The 22,207-nt window shown below is 30.4% G+C and overlaps 2 protein-coding genes across 2 annotated transcripts in view; one reads left to right on the top strand and one right to left on the bottom strand.

Annotated features, from left to right (window-relative positions):
* The window catches only part of LOC126737263 (ubiquitin carboxyl-terminal hydrolase 31), a 46,796-nt gene extending 44,130 nt beyond the window's left edge, over nt 1-2,666 (top strand). Inside the window, exon 11 of the mRNA XM_050442079.1 lies at nt 1,586-2,666. Within this exon, the coding sequence (XP_050298036.1) occupies nt 1,586-1,654 (69 nt within the window). The 3' untranslated portion in view covers nt 1,655-2,666. The remainder of the gene's footprint in view (nt 1-1,585) is intronic.
* Nucleotides 2,667-8,348: 5,682 nt separating this feature from the next.
* LOC126737842 (probable cytochrome P450 4d14) lies at nt 8,349-14,859 on the bottom strand. The gene is made up of 10 exons (XM_050442902.1): nt 14,661-14,859; nt 10,663-10,863; nt 10,425-10,604; nt 9,923-9,992; nt 9,700-9,857; nt 9,249-9,361; nt 9,092-9,160; nt 8,867-9,029; nt 8,633-8,812; nt 8,349-8,575 (listed from the first exon to the last, which is right to left on the bottom strand). Exons 1-10 carry the CDS (start codon nt 14,827-14,829, stop codon nt 8,412-8,414), a joined length of 1,467 nt encoding a protein of 488 aa, XP_050298859.1. The 5' UTR covers nt 14,830-14,859; the 3' UTR covers nt 8,349-8,411.
* Nucleotides 14,860-22,207: the final 7,348 nt, after the last annotated feature.

Below are 22,207 nucleotides of genomic sequence, written 5' to 3' on the forward strand. Positions count from 1 at the left end.
ATGACAGATCTTCTTCATATGGTAACAGGTTACTCTCCATTATGTCAACATACTTTTAAGCATTCATACGCCCATCAATCCTGACTAGTGGACCAGTCCCATATCGCCTAAAACACCCCCACACCATGACATTTCCTCCACCATGTTTGACTGTTGGAATCAAATACTTTGTGTCGAATCTTTGACCAAGAGGCCTTCGTATATATCCTGGCCCTTCTATGCGTAGCCGATCGAGAGTTCTAGCCGTGACACTGGTTTCGTGGCGTCAAAATTGAAGCCGAGATTTGGTGGCGCACGCCGTACAGTGTATTATCATATAATATGTATATTATCTTGTAAAATTTTACATTTTACAAGATAATATATTTTTTTTATAACGTATTTTTAGGTATATGATAAATGTTTTAAATATTTTTTATTATTTATTTTATTGGAAAAATATACATAAACGGTGTTTCAAATTCGTCTACCCTCAAAATACGAAAATGGATAATTTACCCCAAAGTTGCACATTGTTTACTTGTAAAAGAATATGCCATATAAAAAAATATATATATTATATTTTATGTGGTTTTGAAAATTATTGAAAAAAAAAGCAAATTTTCAAAAACTTATTATTGACACTTTTGTGGGTTATCTTGGTTGCTATGAGAAAGTTTTTGCATTGCTGTATTACTTTTTCGTAAAAATGTTAATGCCGAAAACAAAATTAGGTAGGTATCTACGCCAAATTTTTGTTGCTTATTTAAAAAATCGAAAATTTGAATGATTCCGAAGATAATTAAAAAAAAACCAAAAAAAAAAATTAAAATCCATTTTCATTTTTTCTGAGCTTAAACAGGAATGCAGCAAGAGGTAGGCATTATTCTAAATAAAATTAAGATTGTAAGTTAAAAATAAAATTGTTAATTTACCCACCTAATTTAAATACCGAATTTTTATTCTTTTTAAAACTCAAAGCTAGTATCAAAATAGTTTGGTAGTTTAAAATTTTAAATGCGTAATCTTACTATAAACTACAATAATAACTGCAGTAAAATATGATTTCGAATCAACGCAAAATATGTGCCCCAGCGCGGAATTTTTGCCATCGCGATGCGGTCGTCGCCTCGCATAATTTCGGCTTCTGTTGTGAGGTAACGATGGAAGCGGGGATAAGTGTCCAGGCTAGAACTATCGATCGGCTACGTTCTATGCCGGTTTTTTAACCGCACGCCGACCATAAAGATTTCCCATTATAAGGCGACGTATAACAGTGTGTCAAAAGTTTTAACGCTTGAGAATTCCTCCTTAAGTTCCTTATTATCATCGGCAGTTTTTTTTTGGGTCTCTTCTGGAATCCTGGATTAACTTTTAAGTGCAGATTCTACAGTTCCTCGTTATAAATAACGCTTAACAATTTTATTTACAGTACCTCTTTTTATGTCAAGACGTTTAGAAGAAATGTCAATTTGCTTCTCAACTTTTTGGTGTAATACAACTATTTTCTGTTTCTAAGTCAGCCTCGTAATACTTGTAAGGCATTTTAATTTTAAAAAAGAAACCTGTTATATAAATATTTAATCCGTATTTTTTTTCATTTCAGATGTCTCCCCAACCATTAAAAAAGTCCTCTTCGGTCAACGAGAATACAACTATGCAATTTTCCGTATGAGACGAACCCAGCTTTTTTAATTGTATATTTTTCTGTAAATAGTAAGTTAGCCTTAGTCTTTTTTTTTTAATAATATTATGGAATTAGATAAAAAAATCTCTGCAAAAAACAGAGTTAATTTACATAACAAATCAGTTTAAATTATTATAGCTTTTGGGTTTAAGGATACATTAACTTAAGAATATTTAATGAAACATAACGAAACAGTTTTGTTTGATATAGATTTTATTGATTCGTTTTTTTTAAGTCCTTATTTTCTTTTTTTTTGTATCAAGTTGTAATATTTTTAAAGAGTTTATTTTTTGTTTTTTTTTTTTTGAAAATTTATAGAAAACTCAATTTTAGTTTTTGGGCATGCAGCCAATAAGCGACTTTTTTACTATTCAAATTAAGGACACATTTAATAAGTGATATTATTTTAGAGCATTAATAATGTAATAGTTCTACAGGGTGGTCAAGAGATAATATAGTAAACAAAGTACTTTAAAAATCAGTCACTTTTGGACTATGGTTAAGTTATATACTTAGTTATGCTTCATGTGATAGGATTTCGTGCTGATTTTTTAAAGTTTTACCAGTCTTACCAGACTTATAGTTTTTATTTTATTACATTAATAATTTAACAATATATATTTATACTTTCGTTCGGGCCACATTACATTTTGTTTTATATGTTACAGTAATTATGTTTGATTTTTGTACTAAAAAAATAATTATTGCAGTTATTATGATATAAGTGCCTACAGATATTAAAATATGACGTGCTTTGTAATACCGTTTAATGACTGAACCATCATCATATCTTAAATTGTTTGATTTATTAGGGTTAACAACGAAATTATTCACGGTCAAATAATAATAATTATTCATAAAATAGGGCGGATCTGTTTTTACGCTTTTTTGTAATGTAGGGAGAATATTGTAACATGTAAAACTGGTGCCTTAAATTTAATATTTATTGATTATTGCTGTTCAGTTACATCACCCAATAAATAATTACTTGTAATAAGCAGTTTTATTGGAGTTTTAATTTTTTCTAGGATCTTAGAAATTTGAACGACCTATACCGTCGTTTAATGTTAATATTGAAAAGAGACTACAAAATACAAATCACAAAGGAGTTTTTCTAATGTATTTAATGTGTCTTATTTAAAATGATCTATATGGGGATATTTGAAACCGTTAACAATTGAAGTTACTCTATCAACTGCCTATAAATATTCTGTCATTTACATTACCTGATTTTTGAATTGATATTCCGCATGATAGTAAAAAATTCTGGAAAATGGTTTCTATAAATAAAAAAGGCTCAGGTATCCCAGCTAAAATGAAATATATGGATAGGGAGTCCTCGAACAATCAAGATATCTCTAACATGTTTGCGGAGTTTTTTGAGAGTGTTTTTGGTATACGATAATAGCGATGATTTAAATACTAATAACAATTTTTTACATTCTATTTATCTTTCTGAATCTGAAACTCTCGAAGCATTAAAAACACTTGATCCCAAAAAAGGGCGCAGGCCCAGATAATTTTCCATCCTTTTTTGTTAAGAGTTGTGCAATGGGTCTCGCCCCTCCCCTGACCTTAATTTTTAATCAATCACTGTTGTGCGGTGTTTTTCCGGATAAATGGAAACGTTCATATGTCATTCCAATATTTAAAAAAAATGAAAAAAACGTAATTAACAATTATTGACCAATAAGTAAGCTTTATATTTTTGCCAAGGTTTTTGAAAAAATAATTTATAAATATATTTTTAATGTTGTCAAACGTTTACTAATTTCTGAGCAACATGGATTTCTATCAAATAAATCCATTGAATCTAACCTTCTTGAATATACGGAATACATTAGAGAAAACATGGATAGCTGAGTTCAGGTGGATGCTATCTACACCGATTTTAGTAAAGCTTTTGACAAAATTGATCATACCATAATGAAATATAAATTAAAAAGAGTCGGTGTGGATGGCATTTTTCTGGACTGGTGCGAATCCTATTTAAGAGGTCGTACTTTTTCTGTATTGATAAATGAGGCTGAATCTATGAATATAAAAGTTACCTCTGGGGTACCGCAAGGATCCCATCTAGGACCTCTGCTCTTTCTTATTTATCTTGATAATGTAAAACTTTGTTTTTCAAACTCTATGGTTCTTGGATTCGCCGATGACTTAAAAATTTACAAACAAATTAAAATTCCGCACGATTGTGAATTGCTGCAAAAGGACTTCATCAATTTCATGAATACTGTCTTAAAAATAACTTGTTTATAAATTCAAATAAATGTAACGTTATCAGTTTCACTAGAAATAAAAATCCAATTCAATACAATTACAGAATTGGTAACAGTGCCTTAAATAGAGAAAACGAGGTTAGAGATCTGGGCTTGACACTTGACAATAAACTTACATTTGAAAAACATATAGATTTCAAAGAGTTTTAAAATGTTGGGCTTCATAAATAGACAATCTAACTTATTTTCAAAACCAAATACATACTTAACACTCTATTATGCTTATGTACACAGCAAACTTAATTTTGCTTGCTTATTATCAAATTTATAAAGACGCAATCGAAAGGGTACAAAAAAGGTTTTTGAAGTCATTTTTATTCAAATATGGTAACCAGCTTCAGCTTACTAGTATAGCATCTGTGAGAAATCATTATAATATTTTAACTCTTCAGGATCGAAGGATTTTATCTGATATTATGTTTCTTTATAAAATATTAACAGGTAAAGTAGAGTCTCCTCATTTGTTAAGCAAAATCTCATTTAATATAGCGCCGAGAGCATTTAGGGTAAACCATTTGTTCAAGGTCCCATTTAGACACACTTTGCATGCTCAAAATTCTCCTATAATAAGGATGATGCGTGAGGCCAATGTTTTATATTCTGATTTAGATTTGGATTTTTTTAACCTGTCTGAAATAAAACTGAAGCAAACAATTAAAAGCGCCCTTCTGTCAGAGATTTAGATATTTAAGTTTAAGAAAACATTTATTTTTTATATGTTTATATAAGTTAAGGTAGTAACCAACCAAAGTAGGTAAAATTTTCTTGATGAATTTTTTTGGTTTTTTAGTTAGTATTTCTTAGTTTTTAGTTAACTTAGTATACATTTTGATGTGGATACTGTTGTAGGTTTACCTGTTTGTATCCTTAAAAGATTATAAATAATTAAAAAATAAATTACAGTTTGAACAGGAAAAAAAAAAGAAAAAAGTGCGTTTTTTAAAAGTTCTTTATATTTTGTTTGTTATAAAATATACAATAATAACATTTTTACGGTGGGCGTATTTTTTATTATATGCTTCTATTAATTATTACTTTAAATCATTATTGATCATACAACACTGTTAACGAGCAACTAACATTTTAGGGTTAAGGTGGGTGTTCAAAGAAGCCACCTTTTTTCGAACACACAATATACATCATCTCATTACTGTTTCACAGAATTTTCTGATCATTTCTGGGGTAATTCTGTTAACAAATTCCATAACAGGGTGTCTCAGCTTCTCTTCGGTTTCGTATGTCCTACAGTTTGCCACATATTTGAGGAAACGCCTCCATGCCAAAAAATCAAGCGGTGTTATGTCAGGGGATCTCGCAGGTTATCTTACCAATCGCGGGTTGCCTATTCACTCGGAAAATTTGTTATTTACAAATTTTTTAAATTTTACAATAGCGATTGTATAAGTTGACGGTATGATGAGATAACACGTTTAGAAGTGTTTCAGGTTTATCTTAAATTTTAGAAGTAAATATTCTGATAGAAATCATACCCTTTTTAGTGGCATTATTTATGATTTGTCAAAATTTAAAATTAAAACAAGTTATTTAAATAATTTATTACTTTATAACGAAGTGCTGTCACCTACACAGTATATAGTCCTACTAAGTCGATATTAACATACAGAATGATTGGCACTAAAACAAGAAGCGTCTCTAGTACTGTCGGTGAAGTTCTACCCAAAAATTAATATAAAGAGTTTGTTTAAACTTTATTAACTAGTTAAGGCCAGAATTCGACGCTCGATTTAAACTCATTGAAGATAATTTGAATAACTTGTCAAGTACTTTGGCGGGCATAAAAGGTTCCGTGCATGATTTTTCCACAAAAATTGAGGCCCTAGACATTGGTAAATAAGCTCATAAAAAATACATTTTTCTTTGTCGAATTAGAAGAAAATGAAGATACAGTTGAAGTGATTCCTGGCTTTATAAAGTCAACGTTTAAAGTTTCTGCTGCTTATCTCATCAGCCTTGACTGCGTTCCTCTTATTGGCCAAAATCCGAGTATTGCCAAATGAAGGCCCATCTTGGTAACATTTGTCCAGAATTGGGAGCGTAATAAAGTTTTTAATAACGAAAAAGCTTTAAAAAAATAGAATTACGCCATTTTTGAAGATTTGACAAGAAACACTACGCGTGCTTAATGCTAAGAAAACATAAAAAAAAAATAATACATGGTCAGCAGGTGGAATTATATCCAGATGGGACTAAAAATTAAAGAAGAAAATTAAACTTGTCTGCTAGAATTTATAGGCTTGGTACGACATTATACCATTTATATTAACAGATCAGTACAGTAGTGTAAAGTATTTCTGTTTTTTTTTGTTCATTGTTGCCAGAAATTATATTAGTAGTTTTTTTTTAATGTATGTATGTATAACATGTTTCTGATATAAGATTTTATTCTAATTATGATTATTAGGATATTGTATTTCTATCGAATAAGCTCTACTTTAGGAAATGCATTCATATTACTTAGATAATATATTATACCACTTTTTATTAGACTAACTTGGTTAAGGTTTTTCATACATACTCATGAATTATTGTTTAAATTTTATCTTTTGTGCAAAAGAAAACATACACGGTAATTTACTTATCAAAGTATGCAATTAAGTCTTAAATCCGTAGTAAAGCTTTGTTGTTCGAAAATTATGAAGAGTGGTAATGCACATTTATTTCGACCACCTGAATGTTCGCTCTTTGAATAAGAATTTTGTTTTTTTCTCGGAGATGATCGTAGAACATTCTTTTGATTTTTGAGTCATTTCAGAAACATAACTAAGTCCTGAGCTGGCTGATCCTAGTTTTCAGATTATAAGGGCTATAACTTTGTAAGAAGAGAAAGGGATACAAAACAAGGTGTGGGATTTTTTATTAAAAATGATTAAGTTCTCGGTTTTGGTGTTGAATTCACCTTATAATGCTTAACTCGAACATATCTGGCTATTAATCAAATGTGTGATGTATAGCTCTAATATAAGAGGTGCTAGAGGATATTTTAGCGGAGGTTTTGTCTAAGTTTAATATCGTTTGTTTTGGAAAAGATCTAAATTCTAATTTATAGGATACTTGGGTTTCCAAATCAAATCCACTTTTGATTTTTTTTTGAAAACTATAATTTATTTCAACAGGCTAATTTGCCTACTCGAACTATCGTTCTAACACGTTGTTGGATATTTTGGTATGTAGTGATGTTACCTTAGTTAATGAAACCGAAATTCTTAAAATGGATCTTGGATTTTAAAAATTTTAATTACACTGATTTTTTAAATGATTATTCTTTTAACCAGAATGTACCAGCATGTAGGAATATGAACACTAATTTGAAAAGTATATAGGATGTTTCCAAAGTACATGCGCTAGTTCTTCATGAAAGCAAAACTCAGTTATAGTCTGTAAATCAAGAGACATTATTTTAAATTATAATCGCTTTTTTATTAAAGCCTACTCGTAAAAACTTAAATTTGTTTATCAACTTAGACCTAATATTTTCGTCCCATACAACGTAAATCGCAGATGGTAACATAGACGTCGAAAATGAATTATGTCTGGTGGCGACTGTTGTGTCAATTTTTTGACTTTTAGTACAATGAATAGTAGGTTGAAAATGTTAAATTTGCGTAATAAACAAATCCATAAAAATACATATTTATGTTTTTTAGGATCGGTCAGCTGTAATCGGGCATTTTATGCATTAATATGATATACAAAATGTTAAGGGTATGAATTATTTTCTTGGATTGGTCACATACGTTTTGGTTCACCCCTACAGTATGAATTTATAAAAGAAACTTTATAGAACATTGTTGAATTTTCCCTCTATGTCTAAAGAAGACTGCATGTAATTTAGTCCATGCCATAATTTTCCAAAATGTCTAATAATAAGTTGTCTTTAGAACACTTTATAATTTGACAAATGAATTATTGAAAAACACATACTTGACAATAACTATAAATTATTTTTTATAAATTAAATATAATTATTTTTGCTATTATAATTATAATCCAATCTAATGAAACTGGAAAATTTCATTTAATTTTTTTCTAAAATTCCACTTTTATCTTATCCTTACGTAAAATTAAAAAAAAAATCTCTCAAATGCTAATTAAATAATTATAATAATTAACTTTTAATGATTTTTAAATGATGTAGCTTGCAAAGTTTGGTTTTTTATAAGACACGTGTCATTTGTTGATTATTTATAATGTTATTAATATTTTAGTTATTAAATATTTACAACAACTCCAAGGAGACCAGGAAGTAAACCGAAAACAGGAAAAATATTATTTCTTAAAACAAATCTAATTAAGTTATTTTTTTGCGGAACCACAAATGAACAGTGACTTTTTAGAGATACCCTGTATGCCTAATGTTCTTCTTAAGGAAAAAATACATATATGCTTAAATAGAACATTTAATTTAAATTCATAACCCATAAGTTGCAAATAAAAATTTCCTATTATGTTCTTGGAGTAAAATGACAATCCAACTGATGGGTTGTTCTCATATCAATAAAGGAATCCAATTGAAATTCTTCAATAGACTTATGACTAGAGGTTATTTTCAAATTTCTGACAATATTGGCCACAGTGGTTTTCATTGCAATCATGGCTTGAGGTTTACCTACCAATTTGAACAATTTGTTAGATTTTCTTTCAATAATATTTAAAAGTATCTTACCAATACAATCTCTAGAACCTAATGAAAAAGGTAAAAATGAACCATGTTTTATTAAATGTTGATTTTCCGGTAAAAATCTATCTGGATTAAACTGTAATGGATTTGGCCATAATTTTGGATCTCTGTGAACGTGAAAGACGCTTATCATGATCGAAGTTCCTTCAGGAAGTGTTTTTGTACCTAAAAAATAACAGTAGATTCATTAATAACTTATTTAACAATTTATTTTCTTACCAAGTGTAAGATCACCATCACAAATACGTCCTATTATCGGTATTACAGGAAGCACTCTTAATGATTCGCAAATCACTGCTTCTGTATATTTTAAATTTGATAAGCCATCATAAGTGATTTCCTCATAACCCAGCTCTCGTTGTACTTCTTTAAACACTTTCTCCTATAATGAATTGGTATATTGGTAAATTCTAAACATGAAATATTTATCAAAGAACTGCTTACCTGCACGTCTGGATGCATTCCCAAAAGAGTCATGATAAATGCAAGAGAACATGCAGTTGTATCAGTGGCCTAGAGTATATAATATAAAGCAGTTATTATTAATATGCTTTCTAATATATTAAAAAGGTAATGCTTGGGTAAAGATAATCATACTTACAGCAGCTAGAAAGAAAAAGAGCTCTCTGGGTATTATTTCATTACGCGATGGATCAGACTCAAACAGGGTAAACATAAGATCCAAGAGACTCGTTTCCTTGTTTAAATTGTCCTCTAAAATTTAGGAAATTCTAGGTTATGATGTTTCACATTCAAAAGTGTATTCTGACCATAACGAATTAGATGATCATTCTATGAATGTTCCGAACCATTTATATGAGTATTTTTTTAGATCACTAAAATACATAATATGTTCTTTTTATTTTGTAAATTCTAAATTTCAGTAATAGGTGTTTAATTTATTAAATTGGAAAGTCTTTATCTAATTTAGCACCTCACACTAGAAACACAAAACACTAAAATTTCCATTTGTCACAATCGTGTAAAAAGCACATTTTTAAATAATATAGATTGTTTTAAATATTATATAATATAAATACTATTTGCTTTACCTTGGTGCTGTTGTCTTCTTTGTGCCGTGGTTAAGTTAATATATTTATTTATTTCATTCAAAACTCCTTTTATTGCTCTTCCATCAGGATGGAATTTAAGCCACACTCCTTCAGAAAGGGCAGGATTAAATTGCAGACTGTGACCCAAAATGCGAGCCCTAAAACAATTTAAAAAAATAACTGATTAATTAATGTCACTATTTATAAAGAATTTCTTACTTACTCTTGCAACAGTTCAGCCAACCTTTCCATGTTTAAAAGCACTTTATTTGGCTCAATTCCCACGCTGGTTACTAAAAAATGTTTTAAGGAAATTAGGAAAAACAAATGAAAGAACACTCCATTCAAAAAGTACTAAATCAAACACCAAATGGCCCTGTCATTGCCTTACTAAAGAAAAAAAATCAGTGAATATTATTCAAGAGTTAATTAAAAAAAAGTAAGTCCTCAAATGCAAAAGAACAAATTGCTCTTTCACCATGTCACAATCGATAAAAACGATAGTCAAATTGTATTTTCAATTGCTTGATCCAGTGTATTCTCCAGATTTGGCCCCAAGTAACTATTTCCGATCCTCAAAAGAACCCACCAGAAAAAAAATTACTCTAATAAAGTCATTCTGCAGGCTTGAAATGTTAAAGTTGCAATTAATAACTTAAATCAAATACTCTATTATTTAATGCAGTGCTAGAGTAACGACTTACACATCAATTAAATATACTTACAAAAAAAATTAACAAACGTATGACCACCAAAAAATATAAACAGATCAGGAACACTGGACTTTTGTCTTAATTCCTTGACCATCTCACAGCTTCTTTCATAGAATACTGGCAACTGGTGCCTAAGAATAGTCGGCTTGTAATTTGGCGCATAGTGTTGTCGACGAGGTTTCCAAAGCTCATCTCAAAAAAAAAAAAATAGAAGTAATATTGTATAATTTTTTCACATACAGCGACTTACGGGGAATAAACATTATAGCTTTGTCAAAAAGAAGTTTAAATTTTTCGTAAAGGACAGCCTTGTTTCGGCAATTACGATGGTTTAACACTGTTTTGACTTCATTGACATCTGCTGTAAAGTAGAGAAAGTCTTGTCCAAACCACAAGGTAGCAGGAAAACCAATATTTTTATGTAGCCATATTACAAATGCGATTAGGTTTACTAAAATAGAAGATTCAGTTATGTATAGTGTTGTATCGTTTTTTACTGTTCGTTAGGTGTAAGTTAAAATACTCAATGCGTAAAAATAGCCAACTGATTTAGTTTATACGTACACACTAATGTCGATCACTTAAGTCTACTAAAATCCTTTATTGACAATGTATCTATTTACTATTATGTATGTCGATTTTTAAAGTCGCTCCAATATTCTGACTGATTTGATGCAGGTTGCTTATATACTCGGCAGACCGTGGTTCCGGAAGATTCGCTAACCTTCCATGCGTTTCCAGATAATTCCGGAATAACAACGTACAGCAGCGATTCGTGGCTTAATATTGTTACAGCATAGTAGTATATATTAAATTATATAAAGAAGCAAGATATTAAATTATATAAAGAAGCAAGGTTTGGGCATTCATAACTTCTACACAGAGTATCTTATAAGTCAAAGAGGATATTCATCCATTCGTATATACATTCCATATCGTTTTCAATTAATTTAGTTTTTTTGTGACTTACAGAAAAACGTTGATATTGTTACAAATAAAATAATATTGTTAGAGACACATTATATAATGTACTTTTTTCAAGAAATAACTGAAATGATTGATGATCTTTCAGTTCCATTATGTCTTTAAAATATTCTTTTCTAAGAATAAGACGGAAACGATAATTTCCGCCTTAATTTTACCACATTTGGCAAAAATATAAACCTAGATGTTGCTACCGATAAGCTTAAAAGAAGCATAAAAATCTTAGCTTGGCGACATATAAAGATTATATGTGGTATATGTATGATATAAGTTATGACTATTTTAAAATCTGTTTTTGACCTAAAACTAACTTCTCTTAAATTGGTGTATTTCTCACTTTTACAAGAACAACTCAAGGATAATTTTCATTACACTATATACCTCTAGCTATAGTCCATTTCAAATAGGTAGAGAGCAATAAAACCTTATTAACGGAGTGTCACCACATGGAAATTTATATTTTTTTAATTAAGGACTTTATGTATTATTTGATTTTTAGATTTTTCATAAAATTCTAAAAAATTTAATGTCATGCATGTCATACTTTTAGAGACGGTTAAATTTGTTTTTTTTTAACTTTAAGAGGGTACAGAGCCATAACTTCTTGTCATAGAATAAAATGACTTTTACATTCCTACCTTAACTTGTTAATATGTGTTTAATAAAAGAATAAAAAAATGATCTATAGCCTCTTAAAGTTGAAAAAAATCGATTTTCAACTGTCTCTAATTCAAAACCTACTTGGTAATATATAATATGTAATGATGAAACTCTCGAAAATTTATATTTTATTTCTCTTTGTATATAAGTATATGTATATTGATAATGTTGGATACTAATTATATGGAAAAAATTTGCTTTGAAAATAAAACTAAGAACCAAAGTTCTTTAGAATTAAATACAAATGTTTTGTCTAAGATATATTTTATCAATTATTAAATCAATATTTTTCTGTCTAATACTACAATACAATTCCTGTCTTATATATTTCTTCCAGTTGAATTAAATGATGTAATCAGCTTTTTATATTTTTAGCTGATCTCGGAAAGATTAATTTTATGAAAAAAAAGGAAAAAGTAATGAGTCCATTTATTTCTATGAAATGAAATGACTGCAATGAAAAATTGTTACCAAATTTAACATTTCAGTCTTATTACTACACTCGCCGGCACAAAATTCCGCCACCCTGAAATATTGGCCAAGTTTGATGTTTTATAAATTTTTTATTTTTTATCAGATTCTCAAGATTTTGCCATCAGTTTTTAGATACATTTGTTGTGATTTTTTAAAATCATTTTGTAAAGTAACATTTTTCGATTAGGCTATATTATACAGGAGTAAAACAAACTGTTGTTTTTTCCCGTCATTTCAAAAGACTCTGTAGAAAAATTAAGGTGGATAATTCTGTTTACATACTGTTCCTAGTAATCTTTGATGTATTCTAAACATTTCGATTTTTGATTCATTCCATTATCTCATTTCTGCTGCGATATCATTATTTAAAAAAAAAAAATTTAATAGCGTGTATTTCCTTCTCTCGCAGCAATAACAGCTTGCAGTCTTCGCGGCATCGAATGAATAAGGTTCCTTATTCTTTCTTGAGGAATAACCTCATATTCTTCGATCAGCGCTAGTCGTAAGTCTTGCAAGGTTCGTGGTTGTACAGGACGGCTACGAACGGCCCTTTTAAGTTGATCCCAAAGATGTTCTATTGGGTTGAGATCCGGGCTACATGCGGGCCATTCCAATCTTGGGAGTCCAACTTCATCCAGATATTCGCTCACTACATGTGCAACGTGAGGTCTAGCATTATCATGCATTAATGTAAATTGGTTCCCAATGAATGGAGCAAATGGGACAACAACTTCTTGAAGGATTTCCTCAATGTAACGATGGGCGGTTAGAGCTCCATTTTCAATAAATACAAGATTGGTGCGTGCTTCGGTAGAAATACCCGCTCAAATCATGACTGAACCGCCATGATATGAGATTTGTTCTGAAATGGTGCAGTTAGCATATCTTTCATTTTTACGCCTGTATACCCGCTCACGATCATCCTGCGTCCTTAAACAAACCCTGGATTCATCTGTGAATAGTACGTTTGCCCACTGTTCTAGAGTCCACTCAAAATGCGATCTTGCAAACCTCAGTTGGTGTTGTCGATGCCGAGGAAGTAATTGTGGACATCTTGCTGGCCTTCGTAAATAAAGTTCAGCTTCTGCTAATCTTCTACGTACCGTTCTTTCACTTACACTTACTCCATGAAGTATTCGCAAGTCATTTTTTAGACACACAGCAGTAGATCTTCGATCTCTTAAAGAACTAATGGTGACAAAGTGATCATCAGCTGCAGTGGTCATTCTCCTTCTGCCAGAGCCTTGTCGTCTAGTAAAAATTCCCGTCTGTAAATACCTATTCCAGGCATCTCAAACTGTAGACCGCGGAAATCTCAGAGTACGGGCGACATAACTTTTGCTACGGCCATCCTCTATTAACGCAACAATTCTACCCACGTCTGCTGGAGTTAATACCATATTGACACACAACAAATTATAATAGTGACACTGTCAAACTTTATGTCACATTAATTGCGTCCTTAGCCAAAGTCGATAATTTTTAACCGAAAACTTGACATTAATTATCTAAAAATAAGCTTCAAATCAGCGTTTTAATAAAAAATTTGCAGCTCGCAGCAAAAATGAGATAATGGAATGAATCAAAAATCGAAATGTTTAGAATACATCAAAAATTACAAGGAACAGTATGTAAACAGAATTATCCACCTTTATTTTCCTACAGGGTCTTTTGAAATTACGAGAAAAAACAACAGTTTGTTTTACTCCTGAATAATATAGCCTAATGCTACTTTACAAAATTATTTTAAAAAATCACAACAAATGTATCTAAAAACTGGCAAAATCGTGAGAATCTGATAAAAAATTAAAAATTTATAAAACATCAAACTTGGCCAATATTTCAGGGTGGCGGAATTTTGTGCCGGCGAGTATAGTATTACAATAATCTTCAAACTGTAATTTTTATACAAGAAGAATATAATCAATAAAGACATGTAAAAACAGGTTAGAAAGAAAGACTATTATATGAAATATTAAAAAATACATCTTTTAAAAAATATTTCCTACTAAATAATTGATTGCTGTTTTTTTGGAACTTGGTTGGAAATTAAGTGCAAATGTAATAAAGTGCCATATTTTTTATAGCAAAAATTATCTAAAAATATTCCTAGTTGTTAAACCTACTTACCTCGAAACCCACTAAGAAGACTAATATAGGCATTTCCAAAGAGCGGTATGACAGGGATATACCAGCCATTTGTTTTAAAAGAAAATAGAATATACTTCCAGTTGACCATGTAAAATAATATACAATATAAAGTTAAACATAAAATTAAATAATAAAATAATAAAATCATCTTTCTTTTATGAAAATCTCCAGATAACTAAATTCATTCGAAACTATTTTGATGTTTATTAATTGCAATTGGTCTATGTATTTTAATTGCACTGGTCTAATTATTAACTTGTCCGTAATTAATTGCACTCTTTAGAAAAATCTGAGATCAAAATTACACGGTAATTCTCTAAGAAAAATCTAAATGATATTTAAAGCACTTGACAAAATTTGTTATGCTTTAAATTATTAATATAATAGCAGAAATACAAATATATAATTAAAATATTAATAATCATTAGCATCGTTATTTTGTTTAAGTATTAAATTTTACGTCAAAAACTTTAGTAGTTTTGGGATCCTTTTCGAAAATATTTAGAAAAATTGTGCTTATAATTATTTGACTAAATAAAATTCCTAAAATAGTTTTCGCCTGCTACCATTTTTAAGGTAAGTTTACTTTAAAAATTGCATCGAGAATTACCCTTTCTTCAAATTTAAATTTAACGTAGTTTAATTATTATAAAAACATATTTCCGTCCAACGTAAAGTTATAAAATAATGATATTTAAAAACCCAATGATAGTGAACCAGATGACTTAGACACGTAGTAGGAAGTTGAGAAAGACGCAATTAAGATATTCGTTTTTATATAGGTACTTTAATAATTAGAAGTTTGTTATTGGAACCTTCTAAGAATACCATTTTCGTTGAAAATCTTATCAAAATAAGATTAAGAAATAAATTAGACATTAATAATGGAACTTTTATTATTTTCTTTTTCTTTATAAATTAAATTATTATTTGTTTCAGGTACCTACTTACATTTCAAGTTAAAGTCATATTTTAATTTTCTACAAGTAGCTGAAGTACTTTCTGATTCCTTTTCGGCAGTTGATTATATGACCAAAGTTTCACAAGCAAATGGAATTGGTTATATTTTTTGCTGAGAGTTATATGTTCCAAACTTTAGGTATCAATCTCAATTTTGTTCCAAATATTTCATGTTTAAATTTAAGTAACTTTACGTTATTGTTGATGCTTTCCAGGGTTTTGAAGTTATTTAGGTTTCTTCCTCGTTATCTTCTGGGATATTGGAGCTTAGAGTTTTCAGTACATACAAATATAATATTGCACTTTGATCCAAAATTGAGTTATTAGTTACCAGACACCATAACTTGGTCGCTTGATTCTTGTAGTTTCTATAATGCTTTTTTCTTATTTCTATAATTACCTTGTTATGATGAGCAAAGCAAGCTAATAAGCAAAAACAGACAATAGCGGATTTATTTGGTGATTTTTTCTAATAATTTATACCTGGTTGTTTAACATTTAAAGTTATTTTATTTAAGTATTTAATATGTGCCAAGTGCCAATTATACCAGTCGATATTCGTTTAAGAAAAGAAAAACCCGGTCATATTAATGTGATACAATTTCAAACCGAACTGGGTCACGAACGACTGTAGTTTTATTTACTGTTACTTTTTTGATAATTGCAAGAGGATCACCTTAAATTGGCATATTACATTCGAAAGCCCAATTATCAGCCGATTTACGCGGGCATCACGATTTTGGAATTACAAGCCTACGCAAAATATGAGCTATGTTGTCGTATACATGCTTTGGATATGGCCTTGAATTGTGGAATATACTTGTTTTTTGTTTTTTTTTGTTGCCCTTTTTTGTTTATGCTTTATTTATCAAGGTTCTTTTTTAATAGCAAATAAAAGTTGTCCTGTACACATTTTATAATTACAATTATTAGTAACGTTTATTTTTATAGTAACAAAATTTTTATTGTTGTGATTTTTACAACTCATGATAATCTTTAAACAGTTTTGCAGATAAATTAATGCCTATCGAAAGAATGTCATGATTCTTATTATCTAAAAAATCTTTCTCAAAACTATAGCTTTAGCACTAGATTTTGAATTCCATAATAAAATTCCATTGATATTCATCGAATGATCATATGCGTAACAAATATTCTATGATGTCCCGATATATTCTTGGATATCCAGGAGCATGACCTACACCAGAAATTTGAATATTTTGAAAACGTTTTATTTTTTAATTATTTTTATTTATACCATTTTATAATACTTTAAATATATATCACCCAGTGATGTCAAAATAATGCTGTCAGTGCTTGAAATATACAGAGTGATTTTTAAGTTGATAAGCTCGTTAAAATAAAAATTTTTTCAAAAAACCGAAAAATAAAAAAATTACATTGCCAGAATGTTATAAAATGAGTCCAATACGGTCCTCTTTAATTTAAATAAGTTGTTCAAAGTTGTCACCATTAACTTCAACACAACGATTTGCTCGACGTAACCACTGTTCCGTAACGGCACGCAATAGAGAAATCGATTTTTGTCTAACTGTTGCCGCAGCCTGCTCAATACGTGCTATTAGTTCTTCTTGTGTGTCGATAGGCGTCTTGAAAACTAAACTTTTCATATACCCCCACAAAAAAAAGTCACATGGATTTAGGTCTGGCGACCTTGGTGGCCATGCAACTGGTCCATTTCGGCCAATCCACCGATTTGGGTAACTTATATCCAAAAATTCGCTCACTTCTCGTCTAAAATGGGCAGGTGCTCCATCCTGCAGGAGCCACATAGCTTGCCTGATATTCAGTGGCACGTCTTCTAACAGAACAGGCATATTATTTTGCAAAAAGTTCAAATAAACATCGCCCGTCAAACGGTCTGAGATCTAAGATAAATGGTTCAACAAGTATCCCATTCACAATTCCTGCCCACACATTAGCAGAAAAACGGCGTTAAAAATTAGTTCTGCGAATTGCATGGGGATTATCAACAGACCAAACATGCGTATTTCGAAAATTGTTAATTCCGTTTCGCGTGAATGTTGCCTCGTCCATGGCTAAAATTTTGTTCGAAAAATGTTGATCATTTTTATGTTGTTGTAGGAACCATTCACAAAACTGAACTCTGCGGAGAAAGTCTTCAGGCAGTAGCGCTTGGACACGTTGAACGTGAAAGGGATTAAATTGATTCTCGCGCAATGTTGTCCATACTCTTGTTTGACCTAATCCGACCTGCCCTGCAACAACTCGAGTACTTGTTGTTGGATCTTCTTCGATGAGATTTAAAATTTGTTCTTCCCTATGAACATTTTCAGGTCTCCTTCCTCTTCCTGCATGCCCTCCACGTTGTTGCCGTAAATCGCCAGTATCCTTAGCCCGTTAAATAAGATTTATGAAACTTCTGGGTGTAGGATGATTCCGCAAAGGAAAGCGGTCTGCGTATAATACCGAAGCAGCAGCAGCGCTTTGAAGACACTCTCCATAAATAAGAAACATATCCACAAGTTCATTGTTTTCATAACGATGTGCCATTTTTAGGATTTGCAAATTTAAAATTAACAACAATAAACCAACAACAAGTGTCTAAGACTAACTGATCGGTACAATACGTGATCGATAATACAAAAATTCGAGAAAAACTAAACATAAACAGACGATGAAAAACAAACCCATATTCACTTTTTTTATTCTGTATGTCCCTTGTTTTTGAGTGTATCGAAAAAAGTTATTTGAAAAAAATGTATATTTTACCGAGTTGTATACAAAGTTAAAAAAAAGTATCAATTTAAAAATCACCCCATATTCAGAAATTCACATATTACTGACAAAACATGCATGACAATTTCCGAAGAAACATTCTTTTAGGCCTCAGAAGATTGGAATATTGACAGAACGTTCAATGTTCTTAAATCATCTCTGCCATTAAGAAAGTTATCAACCAAAATTTGGAATTTGGAATTTGGTTCAGAACTAAGTCAATTTAAAAAAAAAGGTACTGCCACCGCTTTTCTGTTAAAAGGATAATAGCTAAAAATCTCTAGTGTGCTTAATAATCAGCAGCTCAAGATTTAGGTGGCAATGCTTGCAACACCTCTTAACGATAAACAAGATAAAGTCTTAGTATACACCGGTGTAAAAAAGGAAAACGCGGGTAACTTATGTAAGATGTGGATCATGAAAACATTTTATAAAACCTGTATTTCTATTGAAAAATACAAACTCTTATAGTTTTAATTAGAATCAACTCAACCGGAAATTCAACGAGCTTCCGTATCATACTAACAAAACCTTACACAGTTGTAAACAGTGATCCATTAATCAATCAAAGCCAGACAGAGAGAATCCATACCACATGTTTCTTTCGAATTACTTCTTGTTCAACTTTAGTTTTTCTTCTCACTACTGTATAATAAATATAAAAGATGATATAAGCATTATTTTGTAATTTTAACTTCTTTGTTAAGGACTTTTTTTCTACCATTTAAGATATTGCTTTTTTTAGTTTAGGTTTATTAAAGTATATTCCAGTTTCAGTAGAAAATATACTGCATTTTTGGTTTAGTTAATTATAAATAAGAAAATATGAGTCAAGACTTCTCTTAATATTCAGGTGTTGTCTTCATTTACCATTAATTAAAAATATTGGTACTTTTATAATTTTTTGTTAAACCAGAAACAGATTTAGGAGGACATATCCATCAGTATTCTTCGATTTTCAACTTTAAAGTGCGATGCAAAGCTTAAATTAATTTTTAAAACTCTATATGTTCACGTCTATTTGTGCTACCTTTCAAATGCTAAATATTTTAATTTTTCAAGTACTTTTTACTATATATATTTTTCTTTTGATAGCGAGCAAAACTAAAATAAAAGCAAGTATAAAAGTTTCAATAAATTATATTAAAACTTTTACAAGAGTGGGTAGACAATAGATATTAACTACGGTATAACTAGACATACCTACATAGGTCAATATTGCGTCGATCCATTTAAATCTTCTATATTATCTAGGTCAGATTTAAATATAATTTTTTCATACAAGTGGTTAATGCTTAAGAGTCTAATTTTGCACAATTGAAATATTTGCATATGAAAACATGTGTTGGTTGATAGTAATCAGACTATAATAAAATGTAATTGATTTCTTCCAACAAGTTTACCTAAAAACATTGGTAAATTAAATATATTTTAAAAATTTTATGGCCTCGCTCCAATTTATTTTTAAATTTGCTGCAGATCTTACTATAATTTTTCTTTGGGTGTGTCATTAGTATATCATGTAACAGATACCCAGCAAGTTAATGGCTAACTCACCCAAACTTATTGTTATTATTATTATAATGTTTTAAAAGAATTTTTAAAACAATTTTGCTCCAGTAAATATTAAAACAAAAATATTTTGGATGCCCAACCCATACTCTCGAAACACCAATTGAAAACAACAAACGATATTGCGCAACATTTATGGTCAAGAATGGGTGTTCGTATGGCTCATGTAACGAATCAATCTTTGCAGTTACAAGATCGTAATCGACGTCAGATAGCAAATTAGAATTAATAGAATTAACGCTGACACTCTTAAGGTTTATATGCATGGGTGTAGTTATGAGTGATTTTTAACTCACTGCCGAAATAAATATATTATCAGCCCCAGGAAAGAACATGTTTTGGCTACTTAAAAACACTGCCGAGATAACTGCTTTATTGTAATTGGTTCGATAAAAAAAACACTTATACTGAGGCGATATGTCGATGAACATTAAAATCAGTATTAACATTCTATCGTAACACACAATTTCTTATAGAGAAATACATATAATGGGATAATTGTTAAGCCGATAATAGAAAAAATACATTTCTTAAATTTAAAAAGAATTTGAATTTTGAATTGTATTTTTTATTTATCGCTCAATAAACTTTTAATTAAAAAAAAATCATTCATACTCATTAGTAATATTTGATTGGCCGTTGATACATTATGATAATATTGAAACTATTTGCAATTTTAATTAACGTAGGTAATCTATAGATACGTTTGATTGAGGTTCTGAGGCTGGCAAAATACATTTTATGAGTTTTTAATGGCAAAGTCATATCAATTTACAACTTTGAATATAATCATAGTCATAATTGGTAGTAGAACTCGTGGTTGCCATTATGTTGCTTTTATTTTAGTAAACGTTGGCACATTGCCTTAAAATTTTACTATTTCGAGCAAAGATCAGACATTTCTAAAATGATTTTCTTAGTACCTTTACAAAATAGTTTCGCTGTTAAGGTCAACACATATTGCACAGTTTTTTTACAAACGATATGCTATAGCCATCAATTTCAAAGTTAATAACCAAACACGCCTCGAATGTTTCACAACTATATTTTCTGAATATTCTTAAAACGTTCTTGAGCTATTTGCGGCACTATGCTACGCCTCTGGTCAATTAAACCGTTGTTTCGGTCTATAGACCTGACATTTTTATTATCTATCTACATTTACCTCGTAAAACCGCTATTGTAGACCTTAATTTAATTTTCCTTTACGTCGTCCTTGCAGTCGTCGAAAAAAATATTTATTAAGGCGCCCACCCTCGCTTTTAACGCGAAATTGAGACCATCTGGTATATTAATCTGGTGTTCGTAATTCATCAGCTGGTACCTATAGTAAAGAGGGTGTCCTTGCTATTTCAATCTTAAATTGGGTTAGTAGGAAAGTAAACGGAACTGTATGTCATATCTGTATACCGATTAGAGAAAAAACAATAAACAATGTCAAGCACTTATATGATTTGCGGGGACTGATATAGTGAGTAATACTATTTAGAATTGATGTTGTGCAACAATTTAAAATGCAGAGCGGAACGGGATATAGCACATTTTTTTAAATTAAAAATATCCCTCTTTTTTCTTTACTACTGGTGGTTCCGCGTTTTTCATACAATAGCCGCAATTATAACAGAAAATAAGGAATTGCATAACATTTTATTCATTCATCAACCAGAAGTCAACGAGGTAGAACGACTGTCGGTCAAGTTTACACAAAGTTCAAATTGAATGCCTGATTGCTCGTTTGTAATGTATAAAGTGCGCTAGTAGTGACCGGTCATTACGTACGAGGAGCAGTTGAACGTAATCGTTATATCAGATTTAAAATCCAAATAATAAAAGACAACGTCGAGGAAACTACACCCGATTTACATCTAAATGAGAGAAAAATTTAGGTAGTCCAAGGAGTGGCCAGACGTAATAAATAAGAGACAGACTATACCAACAGACCCTAATTTGCATTTAGGAAAAGAATTATGTGGTAGCCCGTCATTAGGTCCAAGGAACAGTCAGACAAAGGCGTTATTGATGTGATTCATATTTTCCATAGAATCTCCTTTCATTATCTATTGTAATTATGTTAATTTTTCTTATTCTCGAAGGTGACAATTCTCCTTTCTCTTTAGTTCTTAGTTTAGTTCTGGGTGTCCAGAAATCAGAAAAAAAAAGCAGAAATCCAGAAATCAATGTAATGTTGTATTTCTTTCCTAACTTATTAAACTAAACTCCCTAAGCTACCTGAT

This window comes from Anthonomus grandis, chromosome 6, assembly GCF_022605725.1.
Source record: "Anthonomus grandis grandis chromosome 6, icAntGran1.3, whole genome shotgun sequence".
Taxonomy (NCBI): domain Eukaryota; kingdom Metazoa; phylum Arthropoda; class Insecta; order Coleoptera; family Curculionidae; genus Anthonomus; species Anthonomus grandis.

Coding starts and splice junctions, on each gene's coding strand:
- LOC126737842 (XM_050442902.1), bottom strand. CDS start 14,829: ATGATTTTATTATTTTATTATTTAATTTTATGTTTAACTTTATATTGT. Junction 10,605..10,662: donor AGCTATAATGTTTATTCCCC/GTAAGTCGCTGT, acceptor TTTTTTTTTGAG/ATGAGCTTTGGAAACCTCGT. Junction 9,161..9,248: donor TCTTTTTCTTTCTAGCTGCT/GTAAGTATGATT, acceptor TATATACTCTAG/GCCACTGATACAACTGCATG.